This window comes from Natrix helvetica, assembly GCF_964273705.1.
Source record: "Natrix helvetica genome assembly, chromosome: 1".
Lineage (NCBI taxonomy): Eukaryota > Metazoa > Chordata > Lepidosauria > Squamata > Natricidae > Natrix > Natrix helvetica.
This window is the reverse complement of record NC_138548.1, coordinates 239,186,069-239,212,067: the sequence shown is the minus strand read 5'-3', so window position 1 is coordinate 239,212,067 and position 25,999 is coordinate 239,186,069. Positions and strand designations below refer to the sequence as shown.

The following is a 25,999-nucleotide window of genomic DNA, read 5'->3' as shown; positions in this document are numbered from 1 at the left end:
TTTTTTCCAATATCTCTTGCAAAATAATAATGAGGTTTGGTAAAAATCAGAGGATTCCCTAGTGTGTTGGTAGTGAAGACTAGCATGCAGAAAATGTGTTGGAAGCAGACAAAAAGGTCAATAACATTGCAATTTGCAAGGCTATCCCTACCACCCCACCCCCAAGTAACAACAAATTCCTATTGGTCTCACTTTTTTGAGGCAGAATTATGAAGACAAAGGCTTAGTCTTTTAGGAACTGAATTTGCACATTCATCCAAATGCTATATTGCAGTGAAAATGTGCAAAAGCTTTCAATAAAAAAAACATTCTCTGAAATGTTTTGCAAGGCTTTGTGAGCTAGCACCTTGTCTATGAAAAAACACATCTTTTTGCTATTTTGCCTACATTTCATGTCCTCTATAATGCTAGTACATTTCAGACATTATGTAAATATTTAGCTTTGTCAAGTAATGCTGGAGGTGATAGGAACATTTATTGTAGCAGTGATGGATACATTGCTAGTTAGAAATTTTGTTGACTTACCAAATGCATTGTGTAGAATTTATCAAATGAAAACAGGCATTATAGTAAATAATATCCCCTAAGACAATGCACATTTCATTTACTGCAGCGCTTTTATTTTCCTTTCACAATGAAGTGTTGGGCATTACAATTCTCAACTTCTGGATGACTTACAAATTTTGGTTTTCTACTGTCATGTGACAACATTAAGGCAACGTACAAAAATGTTACATAAATTAAACCTGATGATTAAATTTACAGGTGTCAGTTCCAACATTGGAGCAACTCAAGTTGAACAATGTTTTGCCCAGTGATGTCTTGCTGGGACAAAGGTGAGCAAGGAAAGAAAAACAGGTTCATAAGGCTTGGACACAATACATTTCCAATCCCATTAGGAACAGTGGCAAGACAAAAATGGCCATCCTTTTCACAAACTCTTGCCAGCCTCAACAATAAAGACCTGGAATTCTTAGCGCTTTGTGTAGTGAAGTGTGGTCTTTTGCTACCCTGTACAGATCTATGCTCAGACTCCATTGCAGCATAGCTGGTGACAGAGACTACTATCGCAGTTAAACCTTATGTTCGTCAACAGTATCCGTACTGTGTCCTAGGCCAGATGTGTATAGGGTAGTTATACTGCTATGTACAAAGGGAACTTTAGTTCAGGGTCTTATCAGCAACAGGAAGCTATCCTCAAAAGGTTATTGGAGACAGACTTCCCAATGACAAATGTTTGAAGAGAAGGCTTATTCCAGTTTCATGAGGCTAGCATGAGGCGTATATATTTGCCCAGGCAAATTTATACTGGTGAAAAAACTTAAATGCAGTAAAAACTGCACATTTGCCATAGTCCTTTTAGAAGCATTTACGGTGGACAATAGATGGGCCAGACTCATCATATTCTTGCTTGCTGATCCACATCTGCTGGAAGGTAGAGAGAGATGCAAGAATGGATCCACCAATCCAGACAGAGTACTTGCGCTCAGGAGGAGCAATAATCTGGAATAGAAGATAGAGGAGAGTTAAAAGGCTATTTCATCGGTTATTCTGCCCAACAGCTGACATTTGAGAAAAATATCACCAAGAATCTGCCCTAGCCATTACGATGCTGTTAACCTCACCTTGATCTTCATTGTACTGGGAGCCAGTGCTGTGATTTCCTTCTGCATTCTGTCTGCAATTCCAGGATACATTGTGGTACCACCAGACAATACTGTGTTGGCATATAGGTCCTTTCTGATATCCACATCACACTTCATGATAGAATTGAAAGTAGTCTCATGAATGCCACAGGACTCCATACCTAGAAGAAAACACACATGATTGCACTTGTATGCCAAACTACTTTTAACTCAATCTGTTCATTTATTCAATAGCAATTAACCATACATTTCTTTGGAGATTGTCTTACCTAAGAAAGAAGGCTGGAAAAGGGCTTCGGGACACCTAAACCTCTCATTTCCAATTGTGATCACCTGGCCATCAGGCAATTCATAGCTCTTTTCCAAGGAGGAAGAGGAAGCAGCAGTAGCCATCTCCTGCTCGAAGTCCAAGGCAACATAACATAACTTCTCTTTTATGTCACGCACAATTTCCCTTTCAGCTGTGGTGGTGAAACTGTAGCCTCTCTCTGTCAGAATCTTCATGAGGTAGTCTGTGAGGTCACGGCCAGCCAAATCAAGTCGCAAGATGGCATGAGGGAGAGCATAACCCTCATAGATGGGCACAGTGTGTGTGACACCATCACCAGAGTCCATTACAATACCAGTGGTACGACCAGAAGCATACAGGGACAACACAGCCTGGATGGCCACATACATGGCTGGAGTGTTGAATGTCTCGAACATGATCTAAAACAAAAGAAAGCACTTATTAAATAATGAACAGTTCAACTCACTAATGCACACCCATGCTGACATGCAAAGTATTTTGATGTGAGGAGAAACCAAAAGAAAGCAAGCAGAAATACAACTGAAACCTGAGAGACTTGAAGGAAGGAAATGCCAGAAGAGTACAGAACCCTGAAAATAACCAAAAAAGAGAAGTTGTAATCTGAAAGAAATGATGGAAATGGATGGAAATAATAGATGCAAAACATGCACCAAGGCTGTACCTGTGTCATTTTCTCTCTGTTGGCCTTAGGGTTCAAAGGAGCTTCTGTAAGCAGTACTGGGTGTTCTTCAGGAGCAACACGAAGCTCATTGTAGAAAGTATGATGCCAAATTTTTTCCATATCATCCCAGTTGGTGACAATTCCGTGTTCAATGGGATATTTCAGGGTCAGGATACCTCTCTTGCTTTGGGCTTCATCTCCCACATAACTGTCTTTCTGTCCCATACCAACCATGACTCCCTGAAAAAAAGAGACACACAAATTAGCACGTTATAAAGAAAAGGCAAGTTCCATCTTTCAATACACTTAATATCTTGTGTTATTTTGGTAGCTTACCTGGTGGCGAGGGCGTCCAACAATTGAGGGGAACACAGCCCGAGGAGCATCATCTCCAGCGAAGCCTGCTTTGCACATTCCAGAACCATTGTCAATGACAAGTGCTGCAATTTCTTCTTCCATTTTTCAGATCTGCTTTCAATTAAAGAAAAAATGCTTAGCAACCATGATTTGTTCCATCCCTGCAGCAACAATCTTACATCATCAGCAATGAGCGCTTAGATCTGACGCTACCGCTTTTTACCACTAGAGGCTGCTCTGAATGCCTTTATGTCTGGAACCCCACCCACTTGTGCTATCTCACCATGGCTTAACACTTTTACTTCATTTAACTTGCATTGCAGAATCAGCAAGTCTTAATTCCATCTCCTGAGCTCTGCCACACCAAAATCCACCAATCCTCTAATGCTTATCTATTAATATCATAGGGACTTCAATAAGAACTGCCTTTTAAGCAGACAGAACTGTTTAACCTACTACAGTAGAGCTCTCCCAAAGTTTTGAATACTCTGAAACACCAATCCAGTATATGTACATGAGGCGCTTTCTCAACGCAAAAGGCTGCCCTCTTTCCCCTAACCAAATTTAGTTGACATTCATACTGTGAAAAGCTTCCTTTATACAAATCTCTTCCTACTTAAGATTCCACGAGGTATGCCATTATTAGGGCATCCTATCTGAAAGGCAAGCCACATTCAGGGCCCATATGGTTCCCAGGAAACCAATTCCTATTTAACGCCTCAACCAAGACCATAACATTTCACAGGTTTATCCCATCTTCTGCTAAATAAAAACAATAAAATAAACATGTCATGCATTGCTCCCTACAGGTATGGAGACGTTTCAGCCCGGCGTGTGCACGTTAACCCTGACCAACAGAGACACAATGCGTCCAGCTTCTTTCATTATGCCGTTCTAACCCCGCCTTCCCAAACCACCTTCCCCCGCCGTTCTTTGATCTCTCTAATGAAGACGCCTCATTTTCCAAGCCTGTTTTCCCTCACAAGTCCTCCCTCGAAAAAATAGCCACCTTCTCTTCTCCCCCCCCACCGACACGTTATTCTTCGCAGGTTTTCCCCCCCACCTCACTTCCCGCCTGATGACGTCAACGAGCAAAACCAGCCAACCGCATCCGAGCGGCTGTTGCCAGGCAAAACAACTCCGCCCCTCCCCCGAGTATGCCATTCAGGCAACCGTTACGCCCACGGACCGGTAAGCTCGCGCCGATTCCCCCATAGAACGTTTCTGCCACTCTGTCTCCCGCCCCCCCCGCCGCCTCAAAAAACCGGCACGCGAAGAGCCATTAACGGCTGTCCGCGACGGCCACTCGATCGGTATCCAAGGTCATTTTAATCAATGAAAAGCACGTCGTCCTCCTCCCCAACGATTTAAAAGGTTGGAAAAGGCAAGAGTCCGATGGGGAAAGACAGCCCAGATGATGCACACCTACCTGTTAAAACGGCAGGAGGTTTCAAGGGAAAAAATAAAAGGAGTCGAGCTGCTGCTAGATCCGCTGCCGCCGGCTGAGTGAGACCTTTCCAACGCCAGCCCCGCCCCTTTTATACCCAGGGGGAGACAGGCCCCCTCTCGTCGGCTGAGAACATCGCCATATATGGAGATCTTTCACAAGTGCGCGTTCCCATTGGCTGATGGGGCCAGGGCCACGTGGGGCAGACGAAGGCGGCCTGGCGACGCCCCTCTCAACCCCGGAATCTGTATGAGCCGCGGGAGGAGATGGGGGGAAGGGCGCTCCTCTTTGCAGAAGACCCCCCCCATAGCCGCAGCCCCCTTGTTGGGCTCCATTTGCAGGTGAGGAAGGCGGCGCCGAAGGGGTTCGGGGCAGGGGCGCCCCAATAAAGTCAGCCCTGTAGCCTAGGATGGAAACGGGCGTTCAGGAGTCATTGAATCAGTCCCGACCTTCTTAAAGGGGGGGTTGTATATTGGGGTACCCGGAGGTTCAGTACTTCAGGGGGAGGTAGTGTGGTATCCCCGCCAGATGTTTCTGGTTTGATTTCCCACTATTCTTTGCCCTGACCCGGTTTTCTGGAAGTGATGGATGTATAAAACATCTGGAGTGTACCCGTTTGCCAAACCCCTTATCTGTATTATTGTATTTGGGGGTTCTGGGGCTTCTTGTGGCCTGGCTACTGGCCACACAATGAGGAAACTGTAGTGCCAACAGATATCATCCACAAACACACACAAGCAAAAACAAACAAATGCAGGGTATCTACGAGGGAACCAAGATCAGGCATGAATCTTCATTTGAGGGGATTGCTTTTGGAATATGGTACTTGGCTATCATGAAGGAGTAGTAAGTACTCATGTGGCAGTTGGTATTGTAGCTTTTAGTGAAGTAGTTCAACACATCTGAGAAACTCAAAGCAGGGAGATTTTTAATTTAGCCAAGGAACTATCAGTAGGAAAATTACTATTAAGTCCACTAAATGCCAAAATGCATTTGTTTCACAACCATCAAGGACAAGAACTTTGTCCTTTTTTAATGCAATGCCACTTTTTTCTGGCCCATTCCTGTGTTTTTTTTTAAAAAGTGCTTCATTGGTTGAAATGGCCCACATATTGCCAAATTTGACTGGTACAATACCTCACACACTGCATTCACAGTAGTGAATATCCCATTTTATTGTTTTCGTAATGTGGGGTGCTTCTTTTGTACTGGAGTACAACTCCTATTATCCCTCACTGATATAGTAAAAACACAATGCTATTGGAGATGATAGGAGCTGTAGCTTAATAAATCTTGATCAAAAGTTGGAGAAGACTGCCTTACTAGACAGATGACTTACATGAATGAGGGCAACAAGATTCTTGTACCTATAGTCAGCACAATGTTTTTTCTGTTCAAACAAAGCTATGATACACTAATGTTTCAGAATGTTTTAATAATTCTTTAGGAAATAGAGGAGAGGAACATTCAAGGAACACAAAGATGCCAAAGAAATGCTTATTTTCTCCAGGCATAAGAAATAATAATAAAATATACTGAATAGATAGACCCTAATGTGATTAAAAAGCAAAACATATGAAACAGGAAACTTGTATCTGCCAGGTGGTGAAAAAAATGGGAAAAGATTGTGCACTATATCAATGCTTAGTATCCAACATTTGAGAGGTTAGTCCTGTAAATTAGATATAGAAGATTTTTTGCCCAAGAATCTTGGTTTATACCATATGCAAGTAAGGCCAGTGTTTAAGTATCTTTAGGTATTTTAAAAGCTGAGAAAGTCCTGTGTGTGTAGATTGGCAGACCACATTATGCAGTGGGTTTTCGTGGGTGGGTTTTCTCTATTGTGTTGCCTGTATTCTGGAATGCTTTTCCCCCTCAAATTATGAGGTACCTACTATTACATCTTTTGGATGCTTGTTGGAGTCCTATGTCTTCACCTAGGCCTTCCCTGGATAAATGTTAAATGTTTTGTTTTCATTTCCCCAAACAATTTAAAGGTATTAATATTTTTTTTTATTTTACTTAATTATAAACTGCTTAAAGATATGATTGTAGGGGAAACAATGAATAAAGTATCAAACAAAACCCAATGTCTTTGGAACTATCTTTACAGGAAGCACACTTAATTATTTTAAAATATTGAGATAAAGCAAATTCAAGGTAGCTTAGAAGACACAATAATAATAAACATGAGGTTCTTGTGATCCTATACATACTGTATTTACATGACATAATAGTAAGCTGATAGTCTGCCAAAGAAAAGCATTGCTGTTCCATTGGCTATGATTTCAATTTTAGATTTTTTACAGTATCAATACATTTTATCCTGCTGAGTTCTGTGTAATACTGTCAAAGCATTAGAAATGTAATATGCTTCAACATTGTTTCATCTGTATGAAAGAAAATGTATATGTGAGGTGAGTAAGATTCACTATTAAAAAAATTTCAATCATTATTTGTTTTCTTTTATCCGTACTACTTAACTCTGAGAATCAGCCATAATACACTGGAGACAAAATGCTTTTCCTAACCCACATAAGGTGCAGTGTTGCTTGCAAACATAACTTACCAAACATAGGTAAAACCATCAGTCTCTGCCCATCCCTGTTCTATGTACACACCTGAAAAAGTAACCAGACCTCACCTATAGGCAGGTGACTAAGCTTGTACTTCCCATAAAACCATAACCTACTTAGATTTCCTAAATTGGGAATGTCTTTACCAATTCAAGCAATAGCTGAGTTCCAACACTCCCCCTTGCAAATAAAACCAATCATTGAATCATAAAAAATAGATTCATCATAAGGAGGAAATACTGTAATTATTATGTTGGTTTCTATTGCTCAACTCCTAATGTATATTCACAAGATTTCAAAGCATTAATGCTCCATAGATTCACAACTGAGAATTGAATTGAAATATATGAAGAGGTAGGGATGAACAATCCCCATTATTGCTGATAAAGTGGTAAAGTGACTTGGCTCCACCCAATAGAGCCAACATGCTTGTATTTAGATTTGCTTTCCTTATATTGGTTTATCTATTATCCCGGAAATATCAATTCCAGGAGCCCTGGAGAGAATGCTAAACTAGAAACATCACCACTCAGCTCTGTTTCATTCAGGCATTCCTTACACCTTAATATAGCACTTGAATTATTCAAATTAGAAATTGAATGTTTAAGGAATTGGATAGTTACATGCTTAGTTTAGTGGGGGAAATGCTCTGAATTCTTGAGAATCTACAAAAACTTCCACTTGCTTAAGTGGCATTTCATCTGCTTTTCCTGACAATTTCTAAGACATTTATGGAATTATCTTCAGGGGGGAAGTTAACAGTTTTGAAAGAGACCAAAGGATTGAAGAATCCTGCAAGGGACTTGTTTGTGGGTAGCATATCTTTATGAGTGAAGTTCAGGTGGTGCACCAACTGATTTCATTTGTTTGCCTGTTTATTTTTAACGTTTTCTGGGCATTTGAACTCAATTTATTATTCACAAACCCAATATAGGTACCTCTGCTCCAAAGTGTATTGAGACTCTGGTGTGTCCCCCGCCCCCAATCTCTTATCAAAATTTCATCTGTTTCTCTGTCCTCCATTTTGGGCTTTCCTTTCTCCAGTTATGCTTTCAACAATTGATGCTTTGGCAGGTGGGTCACACAATTACTATAGGAAGGCAAAAAGCTAGCCCACACTTGCTTGTCAAAACACACCTTTGAACCCTCCAGAAAAAGGCCTGAGACTAGGGAACGAAGCTCTCAAAGCTCCGATTTAATAAGCCAGGCACGTTAAGGGGCTCCAAGCTTGAGAGCGGAAGGGCCGGTTATTTCCCGCAACAGCCCTCTTGGAAGCAGGCGGCTTCCCCTCTGGTCATTTGCATTCCTCTCGGATTCTTTTGTGCTGAAAGAGGGCGTGTCTCCTCTGGAGGAGCCAAGATTGCGTTCCCAGGAGCTGCGGCCAACCAAGTGAAACCGTTCCCGTTCGCCATGTCGGTGCTCCACCCAAAAGGCATTGAGGTGTGGTGGCGAGGGCAGAAGCAGAGTTAGCCAGGGCCCTGCATCTATACGTAGCATCATCCCCGGCAGCCGTCCGCCTTAGCTTGGGCATCGCTGCTGCCCGCATGGTGCCTGCTTTTGAGAAGCCCCTGCTGGTTTTAGACAGAGCCCAGAAATGCGGGGTAGGGCGAGGGGATAAAGGCGGTCTCTGTAACCGAGACCCACAAACCTTAGAAATGATAGTGGGAGCTGGCAATCTCTCACTAAGGAAAGGTATAGACCTCCGTCACATCACTCAAATGCAGCAAAGAAGGGAGGGGGAATGAGAGGTGAGCAGCGGAGAGGCTGGGTTTGAAGGGAGGGAAAATCACTGGGCGCAGCGCAAACATGCTGACGGGGGGGGGGGGCTTTCCTGCCTTTAACATATGACACATGGTAGGGCGAGGCGACGCTGGCAACCATCATCTTTTCTGGTTGATGAAGCCTTAAGCATTTCAGAGGCGCTCTAATGCAGGTACTTTGCTATTAACCTAATCGCAGCCCGCTGCTTCCCCGTTAATTGCAAATCAAGGGTTCGTTTCATTCCATGCCGTCGGCCTCGGCGTGCGTTTTCCCCCTTTCGCCCTTCCTATCCTCATCAAGAGTTTTTCAAAAGGCTCGAGTTATTTTTAAGCCCCCCCCCCCTCTCCTCCTCCTCTGCTATCGGTTTCGATCCTCCACCCGTCAGAAAATGCTTAACACGGGCCAAAAAGCCGGGGCCAACGAAGGCCTTTCGCTTCCTGCGATCGGAATGAATGAAACGCTTCTTCCCCCTCCCCCTCAACCCTTCGCTACACAATCATCCCTCGCCCGAAGCAAAACGTCGCCTCTTTGCACCGCTTTCGGAATCTGTTCGTCAGCACTGGCCGCCTGTGTCCCTCCCCTTTCCCCCCACACCTCCCCTCCTTCCCTCAGTCGAGGCGTCCGCGTCATTCGTTTCGGGCAAGAGCAGAGCCGGGCTGGAGCCGCGCACGGAAACCCCGTGGGTGTGGGTTCCACAAAGCGGCGCCCAGGTGACCCGGCGCGCGCGCGGGGAGGGGAAAAAAACACAAAGGAGCCCTTTCTATGCCTATATTTGGAGATGGTTGGGCCGCTGCCTCGGAGATCCGCCCTTTCGGGCTAGGGGACGATGCGCACCGACTGCCCCCACCCCCTCAGCTCAAGGACGGCGGGCGAGGCGAATGGTTTCGCCTGGTGGATCGTCGGACTTTGATCGCTGATAAAGGAGGGTTGGAGGAAATGCATTCTTAGGACCAGAGTCACCCATGCCCTGAATTAAGGTGGTTTTTCTTCCGTTGCCCCGCTGACCGCTGATTTTAGCCTACCCAGGAAAGGAAAAGATTCTGCACGCGTTTTATTCGGAAGCATCGCCATCCTTTTTAAGATGCTTAAAACTTCGAAGAAGTAGGGGTTAGAAGAGATTCGGCTTCCAGCTAAACACAAGCTCAGATATAGCCGAGAACGGATATGCTGGGTGCAAAAGAGAAAAAAAACACGTTAAGGCTGAGGTCCCCGCTTCAGGAAATAAAGCTGCATTATGCCTTGCTCCTTCAGAAATCTTGGCTGGTATTGGATTTCGTATTATTAGTAATAAGTGCACCAAGAGGCCTTTGCGGGCCGTTAAAATGTTCACCAGGGTGTGAAATGATTATTGGATCATATTACTGTACTGTATCAAGTGGGCTGGTCCTATATTTCCTGAAGCATAAACGTTTATGAGGTGGTTTTTTTCCCCTCAGGAAGTCATTTATTACAGATCAAAGGGTGAGAACACCCTTTGATTCCATTTCCTGGGAGGGGGCTGGATAATAATCAGGTCTAATAATTAGATGTACAGATAGCCCTTGACTAACATCCATTCATTTAGGGACTGTTCGAAGTTACAGTGGCACTGGAAAAAGTGACATGACCATTTGGTCACAAGATCAGAATTCAGACAATTGACTCGTATTTATGACAGTTACAGTGTCCTGGGGTCATGTCACATTTTTGGGACCGTCTGATAAGCAAAGTCAATGAGGAAGACAGATTCACTTAACAACCGTGTTACCAACTGAACAACTGCAGTGATTCACTTAACTGTGACAAGAAAGGTCATGAAATGGTTATAAATTTCACTTAACAACTGTGTCCCTAAGCAACTGAAATTTTGGGCTCAGTTGTGATGGTAAATTGAGGATTACCTGACCTGTATCTTAGTTTTTTGGGAAGATTAGGATTTGAGGGACTTTCACCTGTCTCACTTTGGTCACATTTCTGTTAGCTTTGATAGACCAGTACACCTGCTTAATTTTGGCTAGGTTGCTAGAGAAGCAGAATGAAAAGATACTATATAATGTTTGGATACTTTACAAAAACAAATATAAATATAATTAAGATGTGGAGACTCTAGAAAGAGTGCAGAGAAGAGCAACAAAGATGATTAGGGGACTGGAGACTAAAACATATGAAGAACGGTTGCAGGAACTGGGTATGTTTAGCTTAAGAGAAAGAAGGACTAGGGGAGACATGATAGCATTATTCCAATATCTCAGAGGTTGCCACAAAGAAGAGGGAGTCAAACTATTCTCCAAAGCACCTGAGGGTAGAACAAGAAGCAATGGGTGGAAACTAATCAAGGAGAGAAGCAATTTAGAACTGAGGAGGAATTTCCTGACAGTGAGAACAATTAATCAGTGGAACAGCTTGCCTCCAGAAGTTGTGAATGCCCCAACACTGGAAGTCTTTAAGAAGATGTTGGATAGCTATTTGTCTGAAACGGTATAGGGTTTCCTGCCTAGGCAGGGGGTTGGACTAGAAGACCTCCAAGGTCCCTTCCAACTCTACTATTGTATTGTATTGTATTGTATTGTATTAATATAAGACTGGATTAGGATTTGGGGGGGGGGGGCTTCCAGAAAATACCTTTAGTTCAAAAGCCATTATAGTTAGTACTTATCCTTGAGCTACTTTTACAGATCTATTTTGTGGCCCTGTAACAGACCACTTTACATAAGAAATCATATATTTTTGTAGAAGATGGCTGAAGTTCGTAGGCAAATTGTTAATGGAATCTGTTTGCAGAGGAAATGGTTATTTCTATACTGCTTGATTTTAAAGGGCCATAAAAGTTTCTTACCAGCTACTGAAGGAAAGGAAAGCATGTCATCTATAAATTTATAATGTCTGTGATGAAGGAGAAAGTGAGAGTGAATCACCTATTACTGAAACCTCAGTTTTTTGCAGTTCATCCGATGGTAACATGCAATTTCCCACAATCTCAGTGCAAAAAAAAAAGAAAGAAACCCTTCATAGTAAGGTTCTATATTTAGGCAAGAAAAACGAAATGCACAGATACAGTATAGGTAGTACTTTGCTCAATAGTAGTAACTGTGGGAGGGATCTTGGAATCCTAATGGGCAACCACTTAAATATGAGCCAGCAGTGTGCAGCAGCTGCCAAAAAAGCCAACACAGTTTTAGGCTGCATCAACAGAGGGATAGAATCAAGATCACGTGAAGTGTTAATACCACTTTATAATGCCTTGGTAAGGCCACACTTGGAATACTGCATTCAGTTCTGGTCGCCACAATGTAAAAAAACATGTGGAGACTCTAGAGAGGATGCAGAGAAGAGCAATAAAGATAATTAGGGGACTGGTGGCTAAAACATATAAAGAACAGTTGCAGGAACTGGGTATATCTAGTTTAGTGAAAAGAAGAACTAGGGGCAATATGATAGCAGTGTTCCAATATCTCAGGGGTTGCCACAAAGAAGAGGGAGTCAAAGAAGAGGGAGACAAGAAGCAATGGGTGGAAACTAATCAAGGAGAGAAACAACTTAAACCTGAGGAGAAATTTCCTGACACAACAATTAATCAGTGGAACAATTTGCCTCCAGAAGTTCTGAATGCTTCAACACTGGAAGTTTTTAAGAAGATGTTGGATAACCATTTGATTGAAGTGGTGTAGGGTTTCCTGTCTAGGCAGGCGGGTTGGACTAGAAGACCTCCAAGGTCCCTTCCAACTCTTATTATTCTATTCTACAGTGGATTTTGGAAGGGAGGTAGAGAGCTTAGTAAAATGAAAATCTCTGGAATTGGGTATTTCAAGGAACTGGTGAGTGAAACATTTGAATATGGAACCACTTTAAGCAAATGGAAAAAAAAATCCCAAACCTATGTTGGCAATACTTGCATTTAAGATACAAAATCATTCCTGAGTTTTTGATCCTCCTGCATCAAGGAAGCGGGATAGGAGAAAAAGGGAGAGAAAGGAAAAGAGAAGGCTGATTGGCAGTCCTGTCTTGGGCCATTTGCTTAGCTAATTGCAATGAACTTGTTGCAATACACAAGCTAGGTTAGTTTGTCAAGAGAAATGAGCCAGCTCAGTTATCTGCCTGTCTGTGCCCTACCCAAGGACCAATGCACTGTGATTAAAATGTTAGCAATGTCAGTCTCACACCTTCCACCACCCAGTCGCTCTTAACATGGTTCTGCTTACATTGCTCTTCTGCTTATTGGTTCTTCAATATCTCCATATAGGGTCAACCACACAGAGGTTAACTCTGATACGGAAGAATTCCTACAGGGTAAAGGTGAAGGTAGCAGAAAGGAATATCTGATTGCCTGGCTCTTTATTTTGGCAAGGCTAAGCACATTCTATATACTTTCAACATTGTGATATCAAAGAAGGCAGGAACACGCTGGAAGGGAGGAAGCAGTAGAGATTTTTTTAAAAAACGAGATATCTCTCACATGTTTTAACAGGATATGACTTGGATCACTGCAGTCAGATTTTCGTATTTTTCAGGCCACTATTTTTTTTAAATCCCTCCCTCTCCTCCCTCTCTCAAAAATCTTTTCTCAGCCCTTCAATCCTAACCATATTTTGCTCCGTTGTTAGGCGTCTCTCGTGCCCTGCAGTTCTTCCATAGTAAACGGGAATGTGTGGGATTGCAGCTTTAAATTAATTCAGAAGGCTGGATTGCACTGATGAGCAGATCTCCATGGGGCAGTGAGCCAATTTTCCTAAAAGCCTGTTAAGCAGTGGTTGAGAGCCAATTGTGGACTGACAAACGGCAAGAATGCTTTACTATCACAAGGTTATGATTTAGCAAATGCCATTACAGAATGTTAACTGAATCATAACTCTTTATTGTGGCTGCATGAATTAATGAGTGCATCTCAGTATTTCCAAAATCTCCAGATGAAGTACAAGGTAACAGGCAGATCAGTAAAAATTCTCACTGGATTAAGTCCAGAGTAAATTTGTTGAACTTGGCCACCATTGGAGGCATGACATAAATCCTATTGCTTCAAGTGGAGATGGGTAATATTCTTGGCATACCTGATAGAGAAGCAGGATAGGGTAGGATAGTCTCTGTCAGGAGCATCAACTACAGGTGACTCTGCCCTGGGGGGTGAGTCAAACTACTGGAGAACTTAGTAAATATAACCATGTCACAGCCAGTGACAAATACAGATAATCCTCAATTTACAGCCATTAGTTTAATATTTGTTCGAAGTTACAATGGCACTGAAAAAGTGACTTTGGATTGTTCTGCACACAACCGTGGCAGCATCCCCATGAATATGTGATAAAAATTGGGGTGCTTGACAACTGGTTCATATTTATGATGGTTGCAGTGTCCCGGCGTCATGTGATTTCCTTTTGTGACCTGACAAGAAGTCAGTAGGTAAACCGGATTCACTTAACAACCATGGTACTAACTTAACAGCTGCACTGATTCACTTAACAACTGTGGCAAGAAAGGTCATCAAATGGAGAAACCTCACTTAACAACTGTCTCCATTATCAACGAAAATTTGGGGCTCAATAGGGGTCGTAAGTCAAGAACTACCCGTAGAGTGTTCTGGAAAAGGATCCACTGGGTTGAGAGCCATTTCTGGTATCCGAGGGGGTCTCCTGCTCCTCAGCTTCTATGTGGAGTTGGCACAACTGACTCCATGCTGAACCCAGGAGGTTGAAATAATGTAAGGAACTGTAGGCATGAAAAGTAATCAGCTTATTTCCAGCACCTTCACATAGATAGATAGATAGTTCACTTGTCGCATAAGTCATTTCTCTTCTGTGAGTAAAGTCAGTTCACTTACGCAGCCAACCTTGATGTAAGGATTGTGTTTAAGTGCAATTCAGTCTTGATCCTACCACCCTCAAAGTAGTTGCTCATTATCCTCCCCAATTAAAATTGCCTTTTCCTCTCCAATCAACAGATTTTCCCATGCATATTTTTGGATTTTGCCATTGGGGTTTGCAAGTGTCGAATGTGTGTTTTAGGGGAACTGAATCCTAGAAACAGGAAGGCCAGGCCATGCGATACATCAAAAGACCAAGAAGCAGGGGCCTTTTCCCCTATTGTTTTGCAGACAGCATTCTTCTGAAGATGATTGGTCATTATTTTTTCCCCTTACAGAATGAACGGGGTTGAAATACAGCAGCTAGGCAGATTCCTTAGGTAGCAAACAACTTTGTGGTGTTGTAACTCCCCCTCCTCCTCCTTTCTTTTATGCCTGGGTATCTGCATTTTAGCCAGAAGGCAGGAACACTTCCCCTCTTCTCCCATTGCTCAGGCAGAGGTCATTTGATTGCATAATCCTTCCCATTCTTGATGTGGACACAAGAACCAGAGAAGCATGTTTTGCCTCTTGCTCTGCCAGCTGTGCCAGTTCCTCCAAGTTCACAGCCACACTAGCCCCGTTTCTGTCTGGAGAAACCTCTCCTCTATCCACTCCCCGTTCTAAGTAGCGTGTAACTTCTTGCCTGGTCATCTAAATCCGTAGGGTTTTGTAAGAGGGAGGCCCTATTGATTAAACAAATGTAAATTTGCTGAGATCAGGCAAGCTAAATTTGAACCCAAGAACAACTGCGAGAGCCCTGTCTCGACAAATTTGGGAAGTAAGGTGGGGGATGGAAATAGCCAAGAATAATCAGAAGATGATTGGTACTATTTTACTTACTGTGGATCAGGGGTGTCAAACACTATTTCATTGAGGGCCGCATCAGAGTTGTGTTTGACCTCCGGAGGGGGGGGGGGGTGGCAGAGTAGGCATAGCCAGGGTGGGCATGGCCAGCTCAATGTCACTCGTGTCGGAGGGCACATGTGGTGGCCCGATCACTCTGCCAGAGAAAATGGGTTCCCGAGCTCTGTTTCAGCTGCGACAGCCTCCTGTAACCCTCTGCCAGTGAAAACGGAGCGGCCCGTTTTGCTGGCAGAGGCACCACGGGCCGGACCTTAGCTGTTTCCAGGGCAGCCCTGTGGTCCAGTTCTAAGCAACCTGTGGGCCGGATCCGGCCCCCAGGCTTTGTGTTTGACACCCCTGCTGTCGATAGTATGGTGTGGTGTCAAATGATTTTCACAATTAGTACAAAATTGGGTCTGTGGGTGAATCTTATTTTTGCAACTCCCAAGTATAAAGTAGACATATACTGGATGCTGTAAGATTCCTTGGCACTTGCTCCAAATCACACTGACATAGGTCAGATGTACAGGCAGTCCTTGACTTACAACAGTTTGTTCAGCGACCAGAGAGATAATAGCATTGAAAAAAGTGACTCGCGACCATTTTTTACACTTGTGACCTTTGTGACATCCCCATGGTTGTCGGATCAAAATTCAGGCACTTGCCAATTGATTCATATTGACGACGGATGCAGTGGCCTGGGGTCACGTCATCCCCTTTTGCGACCTTATGACAAGCAAAGTCAATGGCAAAGCCAGATTCACTTAACAACAGTTTGTCTAACAATTGCCGTGATTCACTTAATTACCGTGGCAAGAAATGTCGTAAAATGGGGCAAACTCACTTTCTGATGTTTTACTTAACATCAGAAAATTTGGGCTCAATTGTGTTTGTAAGTCGAGGACTACATGTATTGGGTTACAATTCCCCTAGATTCCCAGTTATCGGAGACATCTTAACAAATCTGAAAGTGTGTTTTTCCACCAGGCTGGAGTTGTGGCTGATCACAGCACTCTATTTTGGGTTTTTATTTTTATTTTTTGTTTTTGCATTTTGGTAGGTTGAATTATAATTGCTACCTGCCAAACAAGATCTTAATGAATAAATATTTATAATATGCATTCAGAATTGTGAACTGCCATAGCCTGCTTGGCAAGGCAAGCCAGACATTTCCAACAGAGCTCATTTTATTACACTGCTGTCAGTCTTGATCCCACCCTAATTGTGATCTGAAGAACAGGACGCTGTCTTTCAGCAGAAGGGAGATTTCCTTGTTAAACTGTCTGGCAGAGGATCTACATTGCTGTGCATATGACTGTAAGGTAGTTTCTTCTTCGCGTCAATGATTAGTGCAAACATACCTTGATTCTGAGCCATTGGAATGGTTGCAAGGGATGTGCAAGCACATGAAAAGGGAAGGGGTAGCACACTAAGTCTTCCCCCTCCCCCCCCCCTTGCTGTTCAGTAATAACAGTATTCGTGGCCTCTACCCGTTCCGGTAATAAGTACAGAGACAATGACAAAGAGATCTTCAGAGGCTGATTTGAGTCATAGGCTTAGATCTTGTACAAGGGCAACCTCCAATCCTCTCTTCCCCCCCCCCCCCACTTCTCTCTCTCTCTCTCTCACACACACACACACTAGCACAGTCCCTGCTGAAGAGCATATTTTGAATGAGTGATCTAAAAGCACCAGGAAATGCTTCTCTCTGAAAGAGAGCAGCTTCCATGATTATGGGGATATAGGGAGAGTGGATAGTAGAAGCGAAGTATCTCCACCCAGTAAGAAAATTGAACCCTGGGGTAGGACTGGAAGCCATTTGCTCTAAAATAAAGAAGATGATGGTGTGGGAGTGTTTTCTGCCTACTGCAGTTATTCTCTCCCCCCTGACCCTGTCTCCTGTGGCTTTTAGCCACAATAAGGACCTTTCTTATTCTCCATGTCCTTCACTCTTTATAAAAATGGTGGAGAGGGGATTCTGTCAAATTGAATCATCCGGAGTCTAAGGAATATCACTGGTGTATGAATGGTATCAGGAGCTCATGGAGATGCTTTTGCTGTTGTTGTTACTGGGTATTGTCTTTCCTGGCAGCAAAAGAGGAATCAATTGGACTCCAGACAGAGGAAGTTGATTTCTATTGATCTAGCCAAGTCCATTGTCCACGTTGACCCATTTGTGGTTGTCCATGATCTCAATCAAGCCATTTTCTTTCATTTGCTCTCTAAATTTTTATATGCAGATGGGAGTGGTTTGCAAGCTTCTGCATGCAAAACATGTCAAATGGAACTGAGATAGGATCCTTCCCAAGATAAGGATGATGTGGAGAAACACTTTGTTTTTGCACATGTGTATATGTGCTCCTCAACTTCTACCAAGATTATGTAAAGCTCACCTCTAAGTAACACAGATGCAAGTGATCTTCAATTTTTATTTTCCTTGGTGAGGTGAACATCCTAAGACTGTGATTGTGAACCTATGGCACACACATGCCACAGGTGGCATGTAGAGCCATATCTATGTCAGCTCCAGTGCTCATACATGCACTGGCCAGCTGATTTTCAGCCTGCCGGAGGGCAGGGAAGGCCATTTTTGCCATCCCCAGGCTTCAGTAAAGCCTCCGGAGTCTTAAGGATAGTGAAAAATGGGCCACTGGAAGTTCGGAAGCCTCCTGAAGCCTGGGGAGGGCAAAAAACAGCCCAACCAGCAAACCAGTTCATTTCCAAACTTCCGGTAGACCCATTGGGCCCGTTTTTCACATCCACAGGCTTCAGAGTCTTTCCTGAAGCCTGCGGAGGGCAAAAAACGGTCTAGCGGGCCTATCGGAAGTCCGGAGGCTTCAGTGACGCCTGCACGCATGCGCGGGGGGAAGCGGTATGTGTGTGTGCATGCGCTGGGGGAGGCCATTGCATTATGGGTGTGGGTCGGGTGGGTTGCACGCAAAAAATTTGCTCTGCGTGCTTGCGCATTTGCTCATAAACAGGTCTGTGCATGTGCAAAACATTAAAACATGAAAAAATGTGCAATGAAAATTGTTCTGTGCATGCGCAGAACCGAAAATAAATTTGGCGCCGCCGTAGGAGAACCGGTTTGGGGGTTAGCAGGTCTGGGTCGCTGCCAGTTCCAACAACCCAGGCCGACAAATTACTACCGGTTCAGCTGAACCAGGCCGAACCGGTAGGAACCCACCACTGGTGTGGGCGCATACTTGCCCCTTTGGCACCCGAGCAGAAAAACGTTCTCCACCACTGTCCTAAGAGAGCAAGCAAAAGATTTCTACTTGTCCCCCTCAGTCAACATGGAGCAATTTGCCTGTGTGACTAATAATAAACACTGGGCGCCTCCAGATGGAAGGTTCTTAACATTTCCTAGTCCAAGAGTATTTGTGCTACAGGTAGTCCCCATACAGCAACCACAGGTAAAACCAGGAATTTGGTCTTTAAGTGAAATAGTCACTAAATGACACCACAACTACGCTTCTGATTTTATGTCAGCTTTCTTTGCAGAGCTGCAGAGGTCGTAAATGTGAGAATTGCAAGATTGCTTTTTCATCACTATCATAACAGTGACAGGTCACTAAACAAGGACTACGGATGTTGTTTCCTTCTGGATAGATTTTCCATATAGATGCACCCGATGAAAAGGGAGAAGCAAAAATGGGAAGAGTTAAAAATAGAGACAGTAATATCTGCAGGGGCCTTCCTTTCAAATTCCATAAACGAAACAAGATGCTCACAGAATAGCGATCCATCTGGAAGCTGTTACACACATTGTTCAGCAACATAAAAATGGTGACCGCACTGCCTAGTCCTTAGTGAATTAGAGTCATATCCTGAAACAAGCAAAATAGCAGCAAGAGTGGAAATTCAAGCTTGAAAACTGGAAGCAAAGCAGATGATTTTAATAATAGGATTCAAAATTCATCAGACCCGTTGGAGAACAGGACTTTCTTTAACTTCCAACTAATGTAGACAATCTCGTTTCATTCAGGGCAGTCTTTGGGATCACAAAGAGTTGTGTTTCAAAAATGATTCTAGAAAAGGGCTTCAGACTTTGCACAAACATGAATGGAGCACCTTTGTACCATTTATTAAATCTGAGGTTTGGGGAGGATCCAAAATTTCTAGCAAAGAAACATTAAAAACAGACAGGCTGCTTTAATAAGTAATGGAGAAGTGCTGTGCTTGCGCATCAGATCTGGCACTGGTGATGTTACCTACTTTGGGTAATGAAATGCCTGCAAGGAAACAGTTGAGCTCAGATCCTTCTTTCCCCCTGTCACACTGTTTTATAAGAAGTTGCACTGGCTGAGATTTGTGTTTTCCTGTAACACTGCAAAGCACACAGGCAAGTGCTTATCTAGTTCGGTGAATTATAAATTTAGCCATTCAAAAGCATCTTTAAGTGCCGCCATCTCCCAGCACTCCTGAGCATACCCAGTTTTAAATGGACCTGAACTTGATCCATGCCATGTTGATTGTTTTCAGATTTTGTTTGGTTATTGGGGTACAAAGACACGTTTATTAGGGTTGCGCATGTTTCAAAAATGATTCTGGAAAAGTGCTTCAGAGTTTGTACAAGCATGAATAGAACATAGAGCACCTTTGTGCTATCCATTAAATCTTGACTTTTGGGGAGCATCCAAAAAAAAGGACAGGCTGCTTTAATAAGTAATGGAGACGTGCTGTGTTTACCCTTGCATGAACCCTCTTGTCCAAAACATTTTCAGAGTATACATGGGCATACTATTGGCATGTATGGAATAAAGGAATGCCCAGCATTTAGTGTTTGTCCCTGCTGGACAATAAGCTGACGATAATAGAATAGGGATAGGGATAGAGATAGGGATGGGAATTAGGAATAGGAACATGAAAAGGAGAATAAGTGGAGTGGAATGGAAGGCAATAGAATGGAAGGGAACAGAACAAAATAGAATTCTTTATCGGCCAAATGTGATTGGACATACAAGGAATTTGTCTCCTGTGAATAAGCTCTCAGCGTACATGCAAGCAACAAGTGATAATCATGATCATAATCATGAAATACAATCATCGCAAATAATGATTTATGTCAGTCGGTCAGTTATGTCAGATTTATATCAGAGCTGTTGGTTGCTCAGTGCTTATTTCCAAGCCAATAATTGTGTGCCTCGTCCTTCTCCCTCTTCACCAAAAGTCAAGCAAACAAAACGAATGTGCTTGTGTTTGTTTCTGATGCTTGTCATGTTGGCAACCTCAACTGCCTGCAAAACTGCTGATGCTGACTTGCTGGCTATTCTGATTTTTGCCTTCTTTCCATAATAATCATTGCAGCTTAGTGCTATGGTAGGATCCCTGGAGCTGGAAGACGGGGCGGGACTCAAGAGTACTTCCCAGTGGGCAGAGAGACCGTGACTTCAAGCACAAGTTACTCCTTCTGCAGCAGTGTATGCTGTTTTGAAGTTACATTTTCATACCACAGATGTGACATTAGCATAACAATAAGGTGGTTTTCAACATGCCTGAGATTTGAAGTTCCAATGGTCGGACATCCTCCGCAGTCATAAATTTTGATTGCTCAGCAACACAATCACGTTTATGGCTGTTTGTAGTATCCTGTAGTCATGTGACCATATTTCATGCGGCACCTCCTTTCTCCATTGTGCCTGTAGCGAAGCATTGGTTCACTTAATGACCACAGTGTTGGCTTAACATCCTCGTCGCCAGTGTTAGATTGGGTAATGGATAGGCACACACAGGCTTAGCGGTAACAACAGCTCTTTATTAAGTACAACAAGTGAGAACAATCCAGCGAAGGTTGAGTCTGACAGCAGCCCTTTTATAGGGAGCTGTCAGACCCTTCGACCAATAGGATTAAACCTCTGTTCCCGCCGGGAAAAGAGGACCTTGTTGGGAACCACTGTAGTTAGAACAAGTATCTAACACTTACCATGCTACCTCTTCAAAAAATCTGATTGATCTGATCCTTCTAAAGAATGCTAAAGATCACTGTGGTAGTTTATTCATTCCTACCATCCGTGGCACATGTTGAAATGGGTTTTCACCTACAGAAGCTTTAATGGGCTTATTATGGAACTGTAAGAAAGGTGGCTTTCCAGGTAGATTACTGCTTTCAAGGTTCTCCAATATAAAATTATGAGACTAATCTGTCCAATCAGAGAGCTCCAAGCCCTTATATCAAGGTTCCTTCCCCCCCCAGCCCTTTATTCCAAAATTGGGGTATGGGAGGATGTACTGACACCAACCTAGAATTTAATACACCATGTGAAAATCCTGAGAACATAAAGAGCATCTATTCCGCTGCACAGTTTTGTATGTGAGGAAGATTTTAATGAGAAATTGAACAATACAGCTCTAGATGTATAAAGGAACTTACTTGGGAAAGGAGAGAATAGGATGAACAAAGAAAGGCAGTCCTTCCCAGTGGGCATTTAAAATTCTGAATAAAAACAATAAAATCAGTATAATCTTAACTGCTTGCATATTACCCTAAGTTTCAAAACAGACAGGTTCTGCAAAGAATGCATTTTGACAAACAGCATCTTTATCTCCCATTTAGATGCTAATCACTGAAATTTGTCCTACGTTCTTTTTTTAGAAATTATATGGAAACTTTCTAGCCATTATTTGGAAAATGGAAATACTAAAGGAAAGCCCTTCCTTATTTATGTTTATTTGTTTTTATAAAGTTTGTTCATTTTTAATTTATTTTAATTGTATTCATTTGTTTTGATAAATGTACAGATCCTCCTACATATAGCAACTCTGGGAAGCCTAAGATGAAAGCCACTCAAAACAATGTAGACAGGAAAAACCTTGTTAAAGGTGATTGATGGCTGTTTTGCACAATCAAGTAATATATTGCACTTCTGATGTCAGAGATCCAGCCAGCAAATAAGAAATGTATCCAGCAGCTCAATCTACTAGGCTAAATCAATTGAATGACAAAAGGTTTGGCTAGTGGACAATCTATCATATGAAAAGAGCTTAAGCGGAGGATTCGTATCAAGAAAGAAAATAGGTGTTTTAGTCTATTTGTTAGATGCATTGTGGAATCATTGGCACATACAGAAATTTGTCAATCTTTTAACTCATTGTTAAATGTTAGTACAAGCAATCCTTGCTTAGCGACCACAATTGGAACCAGTCATTATTAAGCAAAGTGCTCACTAAGTGAAATGGTGCTTATGATCTTACTTCAACTTCCTTCGGCTTCACAGATGTGTGAAGGTCATAAATGTGAGGATTGGTCTTAACATTACTTTTTCATCTCTGTTATAACTGAACAGTTGCTAACTGAGGCAGTCGCTAAACAAGGACTACTTGTACAGCAAAAAGAGGCAGTTGTTCCTCTTCCAAATGATCTAAAATGATAATTGCAGCAGGCAGCGCACAACAACTGGAACTACTGCTCTGGAAATTGTCTCTGTTCTTATCTTTTTATAATCAGGGTTCCTGATTATTTTTACCAGGAAGCCATATGCAAAAAAAAAAATGGGCAGGGCACCTATTCTTTCAACAGCAGTAGAGAAGGAGGAGTTCCAGCTAATGCCTCTTATCATGTAAGTGACACTTAACTGAAATATATTCTTTTATACAAGTATTAATGATTGAGGGGTATGGTATGGTCATCCTACTATAAGGGAGAGAATCAAAGTACTGCTGAAATAAGCTATTGCTGATTAATAGTTCAGGTGTGCATGCATAAACCAAAAGGAAAGTTATTGACATTGTAATGATTGATTACTGCAGACAAACATCAGTGGAATGGAATAGCAAGGCTATTTTGAAGTTACACTCCCCGGCTGTTTGCATAATAAGTAATCCATGTTTAACTGAAGCAGGAGTTACTGAATTATCCCCGGGTTCACACAACACACCTACACCAAACCTTGCTTTTCTTGCCATATGGAGCCACAGATTAGCCAATCACATTTTAGCAGATTTTGGGCCCAGCTGCTCTATTATGCTTTAATTTACCATCATCAACCCCAGACTGGGGGGAGGGAAGGTGTTGATTAAGTATAGCCGGGGGTAGGTATATACAGTTGAACTGAAACCATTAGCATTAATACAATAATTTGCTGTTTCCCATTATGTTTTTTTTTCAGTGGGATTCTGAGTTATGTTTTGCTTTTTACTGTAATATACATGACACATTTCAAAAATGAGAGAAGGAAGCCGAGAGCAGGAACAAGATAGTTGACTAAATGCAGCTTTTTAAAAGTATGCTTTAAAATAGACATTGCTGGGGGTGGGGGAAAGTATGGTGCCACTTTTGCTTTTTAAAAATATATTCCTGGAACCCTTGCATAGACCTGCAGGGTGATATGATAATAGGCATGTGAAGAGCTAGTTTGGTCTAATAGCGAAGGTGCTGGCCTAGAAACCAGGAGACAGTGAATTCTAGTCCTGCCTTAGGCATGAAAGCCAGCTTGGTGACCTTGGGCCAGTCACTCTCTCTCAATCCAACCCACCTCAGTGGTTGTTATGGGGAAAATAAGAGGAGGAAGGAGTATTAGATAACTTCATTGTCTTGAATTATTTATAAAAATAACCATTTTTTATGTACACTGAGAGCACCAAAGACAAATTCCTTGTGTGTCCAAAAACACTTGGCCAATAAAGAATTATATTCTATTTTATTCTATTCTATTCCTATTCTATCATACCCTATTCATCATGAGATATAAATAACTTCATAAATAGAATGTGTCCTGTAGACTGAGTGTAGGTAAAGGGTCTATTTACTGAAGGTAAAAAGAATTGGATCTATCAGCCTTTCAGCTCATGTTGCTGCTGAGCTCCAGGCTGTGCAGCTTTCCCCAGTGGCTGGGAGTGTGAAAATAATAATAAACACTTCTGGAGCGAACCAGAGAAGATGGACTTAGGCATCACAGCTTCTGCACCTCTACTTTGCGGTCAGACAAGTAAAATTTGACAATCTCCAAACAAACCATGCTTTACAAGCCACCAGAGACTAACTCATTTATCCAGTTTTTCATTGGGTCCTCTTCTGAAATAGGAAGATATTTTGTTTTCTGTATCTATTTCAATATTTTAAAAACTTGTTCGCAACTTTAGGTATTACAAGGAAGTTTCCTGCTAGGATTTGTCTACATCATACTTCCTGATCGTAGTCTGTAAGTAGGGTTGATTGTGTTACCCTAAGTTGGATGTGATCCTTCTGTTAAAACAAACACATGGACACAAAGACAGGTACATAGATGTTTTTTCACAATCTGAGTTGTTTTTGATATTTAATCTAAAAAAAATCTGAAAATGATTATAAAAGGATAACAAAATACACAAGTCCTTCTCTCCCTTCTTCTAAAGAAAAGACACACTGTTAGATCAGGTAATGGAAAGGCACACAAGGCTAAAGGCAACAACAGCTCTTTATTAAAGTACAAGTAAGAACAATCCAGCGAAGGTTGAGTCTGACAGCAGCCCTTTTATAGGGAACTGTCAGACCCTTCGACCAATAAGAACAGAGGACCTTGGTGGAAACCACTGTAGTTGATACCAGTATCTAACACCCCTCCCCTCTTGGATGGAACAATCTGACTCGTTACGTAGTCACGCAGGTAGGTGGGCTTTTGGGTAGCTCTGCCAGACCTGTGCAGTTCAGTCGGAGGGTGTTCTTTGGACAGGTCGGATGGACTGGTTTGCTCCGCTTGGTGGAAACTCCTGGAACTTTTCACAGGTTGCGGCTGGAGCTTCTAAAACCGGTTCACTCAGAGCTTGCTGCGGACCTGCAAAATAACCAGATAAGTTTCCCGGTACCCTCGGGCTTGAGCTGCCTGTGGAAGGAGTGAGTGTTTGTTCCATTTGGGTAGGGCTTTGGCTAACTCGTGCAGGAGTTACCTCTGGTTGTCTAAGAAAGGAGTTGGAGAGGCGATGACGGAGTTGGTCAATGTGCCTCCTCCAATTCTGACCGTCCGCGAGCTCTACATGATAAGAGCGAGGCATGGTGATGCCTATCACTGTGGCAGGAATCCACAGAGTTCCCCCGGGGTAGTTGGCAATGTTCCCTCTAATTCTTTTTCAATGTGAGCAGAAAAGTATAGTGTTTGAGCGGCACCTTTTCATGCCTGAGCACCTGAATTTTTTTCACAGATGTAACCTAAGACAACAACGAAATCAGTATTATTTGAAACTCAAAGTTATGTTTCTTCAAGGTACCCGCTTAATTAAAAGTGTTATATAATATCAGTATCACTTAATGCTCCTGCTTAGCAACCAAAATGTTGGCTCAGAAACTCTGGCATTTGAAGCACGCAAGTCTTAAAGCTGTCAAGTTACAAGACCGTTGCACCCATAACCCTTTAGAAAAAAAACCCAGGGGTGTTCAAACCTGACAGCTTTAAGACTTGTGGACTTCAACTCCCAGAATTCCTCCTCCAGTCATGTTGGCTCAGGAACTCTGGCATTGAAGTGTGCAAGTCTTAAAGCTGTCAAGTTACAAGATCCTTGCACCCCTAACCCTTTAGGAAAAAAAACGCAGGGGTCTTCAAACCTGGCAGCTTTAAGACTTGTGGACTTCAACTCCAGTCATGTTGCAGCGACGTCATCTTATGGATCTG

General features: G+C 42.6%; 2 protein-coding genes across 3 annotated transcripts in view; one reads left to right on the top strand and one right to left on the bottom strand.

Annotated features, from left to right (window-relative positions):
- Positions 1-598: 598 nt before the first annotated feature.
- ACTG1 (actin gamma 1) lies at positions 599-4,540 on the bottom strand. 2 transcript variants are annotated; one of them, XM_081938739.1, is made up of 6 exons: positions 4,404-4,540; positions 2,954-3,085; positions 2,618-2,857; positions 1,916-2,354; positions 1,626-1,807; positions 599-1,503 (listed from the first exon to the last, which is right to left on the bottom strand). In XM_081938739.1, the coding sequence occupies exons 2-6, from the start codon at positions 3,074-3,076 to the stop codon at positions 1,360-1,362; spliced, it is 1,128 nt and encodes a 375-aa protein (XP_081794865.1). In that variant the 5' UTR covers positions 3,077-3,085; positions 4,404-4,540; the 3' UTR covers positions 599-1,359. The 2 variants fall into 2 exon arrangements, with proteins under 2 accessions (XP_081794865.1, XP_081794866.1); XM_081938740.1 differs by having other exon boundaries at positions 2,954-3,088; positions 4,404-4,468.
- Positions 4,541-4,659: 119 nt separating this feature from the next.
- Positions 4,660-25,999, top strand: part of FSCN2 (fascin actin-bundling protein 2, retinal) — an 85,867-nt gene continuing 64,527 nt past the window's right edge. The window contains exon 1 of the mRNA XM_081938729.1: positions 4,660-4,762. The gene's annotated coding sequence lies outside the window, so the exon portion shown is untranslated. The remainder of the gene's footprint in view (positions 4,763-25,999) is intronic.